Raw genomic sequence first — 13,151 nt, forward strand, 5'->3', positions numbered from 1 at the left:
CTATCAGCGCATGTTAAGAGAGGAACAACAAATGGTCCCCGTTTGCCCAAGGATTTACATTAAAAGCATCAGCCAAACAGTAAATGAAGAGCCATTCCTATGGGGAACTGGAAATCACTTTCTTCAAAGTGCTCTCACTTTTTCCCGCCTCTCTCTAAGAAATACTTTTATAAGAAATGACAGACTTTTTTTTAGAGCGCAGTTTTCTTCCAGAGCTGAATTTCAGAATCACGAATAAGTGGATGTCATATCCAAGAAACATGGTTTTAGGCCTATAAAAATACTTTTCAATATTACTCTAAATTTAATCACAGTAACATCCTAATCTTTCCTAAGAAAGACAAAACAACACAGCTTAGCTCCACTTAGTTTCAAAAGCAAATATTTTCACAGCAGGTCTGTGATAATGCAGCACTTCTAGTACATAACGGAGGACTTTGTTGTTAGAGAGAGCTGTTTTCTTGGGAAGTCCATTTAACTGTTAAAAGATTCCACTCTACCAGAATATGAAGATACTTACCCTTTCTCAAAGACTTACACATGCTGATGTCAAGACAATATATTCCAGAAAATCCCAAGGCTTGAAACAAATTTCACAGGGACGAAATACAGTCACCGGACTAACTTTTTGTTACGGTTAGGGCATACGGCACATTCAAATGCAGTGTATGGGAAGGGGTGACTGAGGTAAGAAGGATTGAGCTGAACTAGAATCTACTGGCAAACTATTAATCTACTACAGTCTTCTTAGAAAAGAAATTCTGGAGACATTGTGTCAAAGACCCTTTAATGCCAGCATCTTACAAAACAACATTAAAAATGTTTCATAATCTCAACATAAGTATTGATTCTATTAACATTATTTATTCTATTAACACCTTTATTGAATTATATTTATTCATTCTGACTCCTTTCTTCTCCTGCCTTCATTTTCAAATAGGACTGAAATAGCTATTTTTCTAGAGAACGGCAATACTGAGATCTGTTTACAAAAATTTCTCTGACCACCCACAGTATTTAAGTAATGACACTGTATGATGAGTCCCTGTCCCTTCTTTTGCCAGTTCTACCACTAACGGTTGAAACAGTAATGCAATATCTTATGAAGTCACAAAAATAATTTGCAACATTTGTTTGCATACTTTAAGGAAACTCCAGAAGTACTAACATAGTTTGTCTTTCTCAAAAAGAATTCAGACTTTCATGCCATCTTCTCTACTATTCCATCTGACTTCCTGGTTTATTACAACATCCTCTTTTCAGAGATCACAGATAATTTTTGGAGGGAAATATACAAATCTCTTCCAATGAAGAGAAGCTTAGTCTTAGATCCTGAAAACATATATACACTTCATGTTGCAACAAGCATATTCCCCTCCTGGAGAACCTTAGAGTTAGATAAGTAATTTAATTTAGTCTTTTGTAGGCAGATATTGAATCTTTTGTTTATAGCACAGTATACACAAGCAAATAATGTTTTACAGGTGTGTATTTTCAAATTCTTGATTTTTTTCTAATTGCCAAATGTGATAGCCAAAAATTATCCCTCAACAGATGCATTCTGACTCTAATGTAATCTTGGCCAGATTCTGAGGCTTGTATTTGTCTTTTTGCACACAATTGTGTGCTGACACCAAAATAAGAAGTCAATGTTAAGGCCTTCAAAACAGCCGAGGCCACCATTTACTGAGGCTTGTATTGCCATTTACCTCATATCTACTGACTCATGTAAATTTGGCAACTGACCATTTTTTTAATTTATGCTGAGTACTCAAATATTTTACCAATATATGAACAGAAGAAAAGTAGGGGGAATTAATTTAAAAATATCTAACTTTGATAACTTACTGACACTCTTTTCATAGAAGGCACATTAACAAGTAAGCTATCCTGCAATGAAAATTGATATATTACCTTGAGAAATCTGATCCAAAGGCAAAGCAGATCACACTGTTACAATGTATAATTCATGTTGTCATCATGACACTATAATTTCATTAAGAGGCAAACACATTTTGCCTCCTCAGCAATTATTTTTAAATATCTGTGTCATATGTGATAAACATGATTGTGCAAACGACTGTATCAATGATTTATATGATATCGGTCATAGAAGCTTCCCAAATCTAAACATTTTCTAGAGTGTTTTCCAATAAATTGGCACTTTCAGCATATGCATAATAATATATTTTGACTACATTAAAAAAAAATTAAGTGATAAAAATCAATCTGCCATAGCATCAAAGTTTCCTGAATAGGCTTAAAATGCATCTCCAGCAGCCTATGCTACTTGAGTGTTAAATAATGAGGTAGCACATTGTTCCAAAATTGTTCTGAATTATGTAAACCATTTGCTACATGCTGTTTAGACTTTATTCTTCGTTTAGAGTTGTTTGGGAAAGCAGCACTTTTTGTCTTCTCTGGCTCCCTGGTTTTGCTTTTCTTCTGAGGAAGCTTATTACTAAAAATTTTTTTTTTACCTTTTGATTTTTCTTCTTCCACTACTTCTTCCTCCTCTCCTACATCCTCTTCCTCCTCTTCTCCTTCTTCTCCCTCTTCCTCTTTTCCTTCTTGTTCCTCCTCTCCCTCTTCCCCTTCTTGTTCCTCCTCTCCCTCTTCCCCTTCTTGTTCCTCCTCTCCCTCTTCCCCTTCTTCCTCTCGTCCCTCTTCCTCTTCTCCTTCTTCCCCTTCTTGTTCCTCCTCTCCCTCTTCCCCTTCTTCTTCCTCTCCTCCCTCTTCCTCTTCTCCTTCTTCCCCTTCTTGTTCCTCCTCTCGCTCTTCCTCTTCTTGTTCCTCCCCTCCCTCTTCCTCTTCTTCTCCCTCTTCTCCTTCTTCCCCTTCTTGTTCCTCCTCTCGCTCTTCCTCTTCTTGTTCCTCCCCTCCCTCTTCCTCTTCTTCTCCCTCTTCTTCTTCTTCTTCTAGTCCCTCTTTTCCCTCATCTTCTTCAACTCCTTCTTCTTCTTCCTCCCCTGCTCCCTCATCTTCTTCTACCTCTGGTCCCTCTTCTTCATCTTCTTCTTCCCCTTGCTCTTCTTCATTTTCCCACTCCTCTTCTTCCTTGTTTTTATCTTCTTCCCCCTCCGCCTCATCTGCTTCTCCCACTGCTCCTTCTTCTTCCTCCTCCTCCTCTTCTCTTTTCTCTTCCACTTCATCCTCCTCCTCTTCTCCTTCTTCTTCCACCTCTGTAGTCTTCCTATTTGCATCTTCCTCTTCCTGTTCTTCTTTGGATACCTCTTCTTCTTCCCTCCCTGCCAATGATTCTTCTAACTCCTCCTCTTCACCCTCTTTGTCTTTTTCATTCTCCTTTTCTTTGTTTTCTCCTTCATTTTCCTGCTCATCATTTCCTTCCTCTTCTGCCTCTACCTCTTTTTCTTCCTCCCTCTCTCTATCTTCACCTCCTTCCTCACACTCATCTCTTCCCTCACTTTTAACATGCTCCTCCTTTTCTTTTTCAGTGTTTTCCTCTTTTGTATACTCCTCTTCCTCCTCCGTATCCTCCTTTTCTCCCTCACTCAGCTTTTCTTCTTCCTCCATCACCCTGCCTTCCTCATCTCCTTGCTCTTTGCCCTCTTCCTGATTAATCTCTTCAACCTCTTCTGCAGCCTCATTCTCAGTGTCTCTTTCAGCCTGTGATTCCTCTCTTGCACTTTCTTCCTCATTATCTTTTTCCTCTTTGTCTTCATCTCTTTCTACTGAAACTTCATCTCTGTCTTTTTTAACCTCACTCTCTTCTTCTTCCTCCCCTAGTTCACCTTCACTCTCAACTGTTTCATGCAGTTTTTCTTTTCCACTTTCACCCTTTTCACTGACTTCACTCTCCTGCTCTTGATTAGATTCCTCCTCATTCTTAATTTCTAACTCTCTGTCTTCATCAGATTTAGCTTCAGTGTTTGTTTCTTCTTCATTTGGGCTTTTTATATCAGTCTCTTCAACATAGTCTTTCTCATTTTGTGGAGCTTGCATCTCCTCAGTTTCACTGTCTTCTTTTTCTAAGTCCATATCTTTTACTTTTTCTACTGTTTTCATTGCCTTCTGGACCTCTCCGCTTTTATAGTAGTCCTCTTCTTTTCCCCTACTCTTAAATCTGTATTTTGCAAGATCATTACTACTTTCCTCAGTTGAAGATGACGACATAGTTACAGCTATTTGTTTCAAAAACTGATCCTTTCTTTTAAACCCTTTCTGCTCTTTACTACCTTCGTCTCCTCTGACGCATATTCTTTCACATTTATCAGATTTTTCAACAACATCCTTTATTTTGTTTTGACTTTCTATTGCATCTTGACTACCTTGCTTTTTAACAGGACTGTATTTTTGTACTATTAATGAATCAGTCTGGGGCTGATCCCTGGATGCAGAAGGAAGTACATCTATTTTAAGGGATTGCTTAGATTTAACAGCTTTTGACTTTTTATTGGAAGAGTTTGTTTTTTCATTCAGAATTTGTTTTTCAGTTACACTCTCTTTGACAAATACTGGATTTTCCACATGTTCTTTTTCCCTTTTCACTAATCTGCATTTGTCCCTAGTAATTCGTTGAACACCACTTTTCAAAGTACTAGCACTTTGTGAATGCTCAGATTTACCTTTCGTTGTATTTTTTTTGGCTACAGGCTTCCCTACAAAGGCACTACGTTTTTCCAAATCTTGTTCTGGTAGCTCTGAAAGTGAAGACTGCTTTTGTAAAGAGCCAAAGTCTGATTTTGAGCCCTCCTTAATGAGATCAGAATCCTTGTTTTTCAGCCCACCCTTACCATCTCTTTTCAGTTGCACATTTTTATTGTTCTTCTATTCCACATGAGAAGCAGAAAATTAAAAAAGAAAGAAGGAGAGCATTAAGGACAAATGACAGCAAAAGAAAAAAGGTTACAAAAACATCTGAACAAGAAAAGAAACAATTTGTGTGAGGCAACTAAAAGATAGCATAAAAGGTAGGGTATTTAACATGCAATGGATTTACAAGTGCACATATTAGAAGAATGTAATGTTCTGCTGATGGCAAATGTACTACTACACCTTTTTCACTATCCAAGCACTCAAAGTAAACACAACAAAACTGTGCAGCCAGCATCATGTCCCATAAGCTAGAGCATATGCAATGTGTGCGGCTGTGCAAACAGAAGAAAAGAACTACAGTTCTCTTACACCTTCCTCCACCTTTCCCCTTGGGAAATCTTCTGATGCACTCACTGTTATGTTATTTCTATTAAGTTCAAATATCTGTTGTCTTCTGCTTTAAATTTTACACTTGTTTAACAAACTCTACAGAATAATTTTTAAAATATAAAATTAAATTCTATATACTACATGCTGAAATGGTGGGATCACTTTAGGAGTGTGATAGAAAGATAATACATAAGTATTTTAATCTCATAGTTAAAGCCAGTGTTATTGCTCCTCTAGATATACTCCATGGTGAATATCTGTAAATAAAATCCTTACTTACATTGTGTCCTAGAAGTCAATTAAAATATTTTAATATCAACAAACCAGTACAAATGTATAGTATCAGATTAAGTTACAAAGTGTATATGATAGTCCGTTGCTCTTGAAACTGCTGAAATATTATATATTCTCATCTCAAACTATGCTGGATATGAGGAGTTCTATGTGTCTGCACAAATTCTCCCTGACTTCAGTCAGCTGCTTAGAATTTTACCTCATGTATATTCAGAAAATTAGCAAGAGGAGGCCTACAAAATTTGCCTAGCTTTTTTAAAACTCCAAACAAAACAATAAAGTACAAGGATAATACAAGAATTCTAGATCTTTTCAACATCAGTATAAGTATAAATATATACATATATATATATATATAAAATCAGCTACAGTACCTTTTGTTTTTGGAGTGGTGATAATTTCAAGGACTGGTCACTGGGATTCAATCTCATTGCATGTGTCTGCAAAAAATGAGATCTCTGTTAAAAAAAATATATATAACTAATAGGGAAAGCAGCATCAAAGCCCAGTTCTACTAAACACAGCTATTATAGGAACATTTTAGTCTTATGGCACAGTTCGGGTTGAGACAAATATGTATGATTGCTCACCTCACCTATTTCACTTCCACTCCCTCATTTACTGCTTATAGAGTGGTAATCAGCTCAGATGTCAATATCTAAACTGTCTGTAGAGACTGAAAGCTACATGCCCTCTCTTACAACCCACAAGCACATTTTAGATCCACCTTCCACTGCGAAATTGTGGCTACAAATATAACACCTTACTCCCTTGTCATCACAACGTTCAACTTAACAACCAGTTTGATACCACAGCCTTGAAATAACTCATTCAAAGAAACATTACATAGCAGAAATTTTCCTAGGAATTTTTCTTTGTATTTTTGTCAAGTTTTCCTGACAGACTTTTTTCAAATTTACTGTTTCATTCTGATAAATGTTTTACAATTAATTCAGAATGGGTACAAAACCAAAAAGGAGAATGAAATCTAACACAAAAAGTGTGCAATAATGTCTCAGTAAATTAATGAAGGCCATGTTGTGCATCATATCTGAAAATAATTTTCTTATTGTAAATTAAAAGAAAGTTTTATAACTGTTAAATAAATGGTATGGACCAACAGATTGCTAAATTATTAAGTACCATAAGTACCAACAAGTCCTAATTTTGTAAAATGTGCAATTTCTCCAGCATAACTGACAACATATCCTGAGCTGAGTACAGAGTCTCATTTGTCTCCATTCCATTGAAGTTTAAAAAAGACAAAAACCACCACTTTTTCCAGTGCACTCCATTAAGGCCAGGACATGCCCTATCTGCTGAGAGAACAAAATGTTTTGGAAAGGTGCACAAGTGATAAGGTGAACGTATTTTTAAAATAAAAGAAATATGTAGGAACATGCTTGGGGATCACGAAATAATCCAAATGTCTGCACTTTGGTCTTCCCTTTAATATGATCCATCTGTACTAAAAAAGCTCTTCCAGGAACAGGAAAAGACAGCTCTCTGCTTCATTTCCTGCAGTTTTCTTTTGGAAATCATCAAGATGAGGAAAGTCAGAGATCAAGATCACCGTGTGGTATCCAGCATCCTTCTTCTTTCTGATATCCAGAGCTGAAGTGTAGGGAAGGGCTGCACTACTTGGGGCTGCTTCAGTCTCATATTACAACATTACTTGGAAAATGAAAATAAACTTAAGCATTGGACAATGATTATATTAAATGCACACTTATGTAACAGTATGTCGGTACTTGATGCCACATATTACATTTCGGGCGAGCCAGGAGTTCTGTACTGGAACCTGAATTATTATTTAGCTGCTTTATTCTTCCCTGCATAAAAAAGGACTGAATGATGGATTCATTAGTGGAAAATATTACCATATTTAGGATGTCAGTTGTATCTCCAAGATTTCTGTCATTATTTTCATTATCTGAATCTTCTTCAGCAGAGCCTTCACCAGGTTTGTCTTTTTGAGGATTCTTTTCTTTAAGGTAAAATAAGGGCAAATAAACAAATACCATAGGAACGAGTAATATATAGCAAACAGAACATCCCACTCTTGTAAAATAGAGATTATCTCTATTTTACTGACACAGGACTGAAGTCCTGAGATTCCTCACTCCCTCAGCCTAAAGCACAGCAGAAATGCTTCCACCCCTGTTTCGTCAGTATTAACATTAGAGGTAACTTAGTAATCTGGCCTCTGTGGGCTGTAGATCTCTGAGTAGTTTTGCAGGCTTTCAAAGCATAAATATTACATGGGACAAAGCTGCTTTTGCATAATCTTTTTAATAATAGTGTACCAATTAGACTAAATTAGCTGCAGTCATATTATCTATAATCTATTGCACATTATATGTGTCATGGATAAAGAGACAGTGAGTTTAACTCCAATGTAGCATCATAAAAATGTACTTACATAATTTTCAGGTTCACATCAAATTAATCAGGTGTATGATCAGCTTATTATGGCATAAAACCTGAGGGTTTAGGCCTCAGAAGTGTCTAAAGGCATTTCAAATCTCACTGCATTGCTTTCCTGGAACCAAAAATGCTAATGGACATGCTGGTAGCTTAATTCTAACTGAATTAATTACTTTCAAATTGGATTTAACTGTCCAATAAATCTGAGCTAATTTTTACACAGCAGCTCTGCATTCTGCACTCTTCAGCATTGCTCTTCCCAGGAAATCACACATACTCAGGAACCAGTGTGAAGTCCAACAACTGCTCTAGAGAATCTGTGCAAAAATCCAGCACTACCAGTGGCACTGTTATCCAGGCTTTTGCATTAGCCAGAATATTACAAATCCTTATTATCCTAGATAACAGAGAGTGAAAAGTACTTTTGCATTTCCAAATGAAGAAGAAAGCTCCTATAAGAATAAGTAGACATCTTTTCTTATACAAGTTCTCCTGTAGGCCTTCCTGTGTCTTTATGGCTGTTCCTAATAATTTTTTTCCTGTACTCTTTTTTTTTTTTTCGTGAAAATGGGGCAAGTGGTTACTAATCTTACAGTATTTTTGTGAAGTCATATTTCTACAGGCTTGAGGAACGTCAGGTACAATTCAGAAGTTGTTTTTCTTTCACTCAACCCTCCTCTAAACCTCTAAGCACATTTTCCAAACATGAACCAAGTGTGAGGCAATTTCTTGCAGGCATTTCTCAACTTTCATGTCTGTATTCTGCCAGAAGCTCTTGAGATAAGACTGAACTTAAACCTTCTTTGATGTTCAAACTGAGCATTTTTTTATGAATGATGAGAGCCAAACTAGGTAATTCTCAGAAAACAGCAACAAGATGGGGAGACACTTCACCTTTTCCATGGTCTCTGTCTTTCATAGGTTCAGCTTTAGGAAGACTCGTTGCAGAAAAGCAGAGTGGGCTAGTATTGCTAGTCATAGGCAATGAAGAATTTAAGCAGCTTTCTCCCAGTGGAGGCAGACTTCGTGCCATTCGAATAAACTGTTCTGGTGACCTTTCCTTCAGAAGATTAAAAGAAAAATAATAGAGAATAACAGTAGAATAATAAAATATAAGCAACTTCTCAAACTTAACACTTGTATTTTCCTTCAGTTAATGATCCAGTGTTTTAACTTTGTATGCAAAGCATAACAAAATTTCTTGACCATTTTAATTATTTATAAAAAGTGGAGAGATATAGGGGGATATTTTAGGTCGTTTCTACACAATAATCTCAAGCAGGCCTAAAATATAGAAAAAGGATACAAATAATTTTTATTTTTATTTAAAATGAAAATAATAGTTTCCCAAATAACACTGACTTACTCCATCCACAGCTTCAATATATTTTTACAAGATAAATGTGGTTTTGTGGTAGAGTTAGTTTTCAAACAGGTAAGTAAAATGATCGAACTCATTGTGCTGCTAAAGAAATCACATGGAAAGTTTAGTGGAGATAGAGAAGAAACTTCTATTTTAAGTAGCTACAGGCTCTTAGGATCATTTTAAGCTGACTGTGAAACTTTCCTCTTTGATATTATATAAACTATGAACTTGTTTATTCTTTTCAAGGACTCAGAGGGAACACCAAAAAGAGTCAGGTTCTTGTTATTCTTTTAATACTTCTAAAATATTTTTTTAAAAGGAAGAGGGTCTACATTTTAGAGTAAAAAAATTACAAAAGCAATTTGTGGAAATAAATTCGTGGAAATAAAAAAGGAAAATCTGACCAATACTTATCTTTTACCTGCACCTGTTTTGGGACCAGGGCAGCTATCATTCTTCTTTTTATACATTCAAATTAAACACATATTTTAGGGAGCATGCTGGGTTTGTGCTGTGATTTTAGTTTAAAAAGCGTTTTTTTGTTTCCTGAAACAAGCATGGCAACTCTAAACAGCTCTGAATTTACCCTCTCTCGACGCCGCATTCGTGCTGATGTTAGTTGTAAGGTGTTTGTGAGTAGTGAGTCCCCACTCATTTCAGTGATAGTAGCAGTCAAACGGCTCTCATTTAAATCTTCTAAGAGTAATTCTTCAGATCCTTCAGGTCTTGGAGCAGCAAAAACTAGCATGTGACAACCACCACAAGCAACCTACAGCACCAAAAAAGGTCTGCTTATTTCATCTGCAAGTATCAGTACAAGGATCTCATTTCCTTAAAATCATCTTTAGGGATTTAGATTATTAGAAAAACATCATAAAAGTAAGAGATGTTAAATTGCTTCCAATTTAGGTCCTACTGAAGTTAGGAAGATAAAAGTACATAATTACAATTATTAATGACTAGTGGTCTATATTTTCTTCTTACTTAAATACAACATATTTGCATTGAACAGAACACAAAATAGGTCTGTCAAATTATTGATACAGAAGAAAGCAAAGGTATTTCCGCTAATATTGAAGAGATTTGAGCTAATTATTTTGAAGCAAGTCAAATGTGAGCAATACCGGTAACTTGAGTGATCCAAATCTAGATATTTTATCACAAAATATAATGCAAAGTCCTATTCCCTTCAATAGGCAAAGTATAATTGCATAAAGATCAGAGGCTTAAATTCCTAAAAAGGTTAAGTCCCTTACCACTTCTGACAAAACTTCCTTAAACTCTAAGTCCAGCAAACAAACAGAAGTGAGGCACAGACCTTTGCCCCAAATTTTGCTCAATCCTGAGTTATGCTTGTGTTTTTGAATGCCAGCAATTCTGTAATATTTATTTCTTAAACACCTCAGGAAGGAGATTAAAACAATGCCCTTAAAGGAAGAGTATTTCTCCTTTCTCATCCCATTTGGATTCAAGAAAGCAACTCCTCAAATTTTCTTAAGATTTAATAAATGAGCCATTGTACAAACAGTCATTAAAATTAAAAAGATGTCACTGTGGTGCTTTCAGAACAGATATTAGTTTCCCTCCTACTGCAAACAATCTAAGAGCAACAAATATTTATTTTTATAGGCTATTACCAACTCTATCGACCAAAACACTATAGCATAACACTACTGAATAAAACCCTAAAAAGCAGTCTGTGTGTGTAACCCAAGCCAAGAACATTCTAAACTAAATTAGCAGTGTGAGATATAATTCCCTTTTTCTTTCAATATGTGTTGTCTACCAATTAAATGTTGTAGAAGAAAATAATTCTATAATGAGATTTCAACTCTCATTAATGATGTGCTTCATAAAAATATACACATTTTGACATCTGAGAAGCATGAACAAAAGTTTTACCAAAAGGACTGTGAACCTCAGGAAATTATAACATAAAGTGGGATCAAACTGATTTGTATAATTCTCTTCTCCAAGTCCTAACTTGCCGTGTCGTCCATCTCCAAAAGTAAACATGAGGCCATTCTCTGTATACAGAAAAAAAAAGGATGTTGTTAATAACAAAGATTCAGTACAAAACCAGGGCAAAATCATTACAAAAAAAAAGTAACAGACCATGCAAGTACGGAATATTTCTCCTGCAAAAGCAAAACCTGAACAATTCTTTTCAGATTTTCAACAGATGAATACAACCCAAATATATATATATTTTCAGACAAAATACTGTTGGAGATTAGTTAGTCTAGACAATTCCGGAAAAAAACAAACAAAAAATGCCAACAGAACACTAAGATTTAAATTGTATAGCAACGCAAAGGCTTCTAAACAAGAATACTTGTTAGCCAGGCATGATTATGAGGTAACAATTCCCCAGGAGACACCATGTACAGAAGCATGCATGGCATGGCTGGGAATCAAACCTTCCTAATATGAAATCTGTCTTTCTCACTAGCTCACTTCACCTTTAGAACTAGTAAGTCTGCATATGACTTCTTCTACTGCTCATTTTATAAAGAAAGCTTTTACAGGATAATAGAGAGTCACTAGAAATGGATTTCAGAATTTTTCGCTTACATACCTGCAACTACAGCAGTATGATTTTCCCCACATGTAATGTTACATATTTTATGCCTCCTCAAGTGTTTCACAGACTTTGGTACTGAAGTTTCAAAAATGAAAGTACCATGTCCCAGCTGCCCATATTGTCCAAGTCCAAAAGTATATACATCTGTCTCTGAAAATGTACAAAGTAATTAATTAAATTTATCAGTCACCAACAAAATTAAAAAACAAACAAAAAAAAACCAAAAAATAAAAAAATAAAATAACAGGCAACAAAGCACCAAAATATATACAGAAAATAATTTTGAATGGTTCAATATGCAATATATTTTCTAACATAACTGCAAAATAATCCGCTGATCACATGTACACAAAAAATCAGCTAACAAAAAAATTTATGGGAGTTTACATACTGCAATTAATTTGAGACCACAATGTTTACATATGTGCGCGTTTTCAAGCAGAACAGACTCACCTTAATTTCTGATTACCTGCATGTACACCACATGACCCTAATTTTAATAGACTAGACCTCTTTAAACCAATACTGATTTGTGTCTAAGAAGAGACTGGAACAATAAGAGAACAGGTTTCAGTATCCTGTTCAACTACCACATCAGCCCTGCATTACATACAGAGAACACTATAATTGTGTTATCTTGTGACAGAATAAACATCCTTCCACATTTATATTTTGTCCATTTAATGGATTGTCTGTGCCAGGAAAAAGAATGAGAGCTTCTCCAAAGTGATAAAGATTCTTGTTGCGTCCATCCCTGGCACTCCATCACAATAGAGGAAGACTGTGAAGCTTGGAAAGCTTGATGAGATCATGCTTGAAAAGTTTTTTTTGGGAAAAGATGAAGTTTTCCTGGAATTTTATTCCCTGCTCCTTTTTCTTCTGCATGTGGGCAACAAAGGAAAAGCTAGAGAAGGACTAACTAAAACTCCTAAAATTGTTATGAAAACCTGTGAAAGATTTGAGAAGGACAAAGAATATTCTGTGTCAAGAAAAAGAACTGAGACTTTGGAGCAATATATCCTTACATGATTGCCATGAACATGTCACCAGGTCAAAAATCTCACCACCTTCCAGAGCAAGAGAGGAATGGGTATCCACAGTTGAATGTGTGGAACAACACTCGATGGAGAATCTTTGCTTTTTGTGCACTTCTTTGTGTCAAGGGAACAAGGTCACTGGAATAACAAAGTAAGTTTCAGTGCCACAAAAGCAGCCACAAACTGGAGAATTATTAAAAACAAATTATGCTATCATTCCTCCAAACTAACCCTTCACTACTATCAGGGAAAGAGAAAGCAGAGAAGAGATCAGATT

The 13,151-nt window shown here is 35.8% G+C and overlaps 1 protein-coding gene across 1 annotated transcript in view; it reads right to left on the reverse strand.

Moving 5' to 3' along the window:
• Window positions 1–710: 710 nt before the first annotated feature.
• The window catches only part of RPGR (retinitis pigmentosa GTPase regulator), a 41,283-nt gene continuing 28,842 nt past the window's right edge, over window positions 711–13,151 (reverse strand). The window contains exons 8-14 of the mRNA XM_082069455.1: window positions 11,832–11,987; window positions 11,156–11,280; window positions 9,840–10,022; window positions 8,782–8,947; window positions 7,341–7,447; window positions 5,835–5,900; window positions 711–4,788 (exon numbers count right to left, since the gene is read on the reverse strand). Of these exons, the coding sequence (XP_081925581.1) occupies window positions 2,287–4,788; window positions 5,835–5,900; window positions 7,341–7,447; window positions 8,782–8,947; window positions 9,840–10,022; window positions 11,156–11,280; window positions 11,832–11,987 (3,305 nt within the window). The 3' untranslated portion in view covers window positions 711–2,286. The remainder of the gene's footprint in view (window positions 4,789–5,834; window positions 5,901–7,340; window positions 7,448–8,781; window positions 8,948–9,839; window positions 10,023–11,155; window positions 11,281–11,831; window positions 11,988–13,151) is intronic.

This window comes from Streptopelia decaocto, assembly GCF_964273445.1.
Source record: "Streptopelia decaocto genome assembly, chromosome: 1".
Taxonomy (NCBI): domain Eukaryota; kingdom Metazoa; phylum Chordata; class Aves; order Columbiformes; family Columbidae; genus Streptopelia; species Streptopelia decaocto.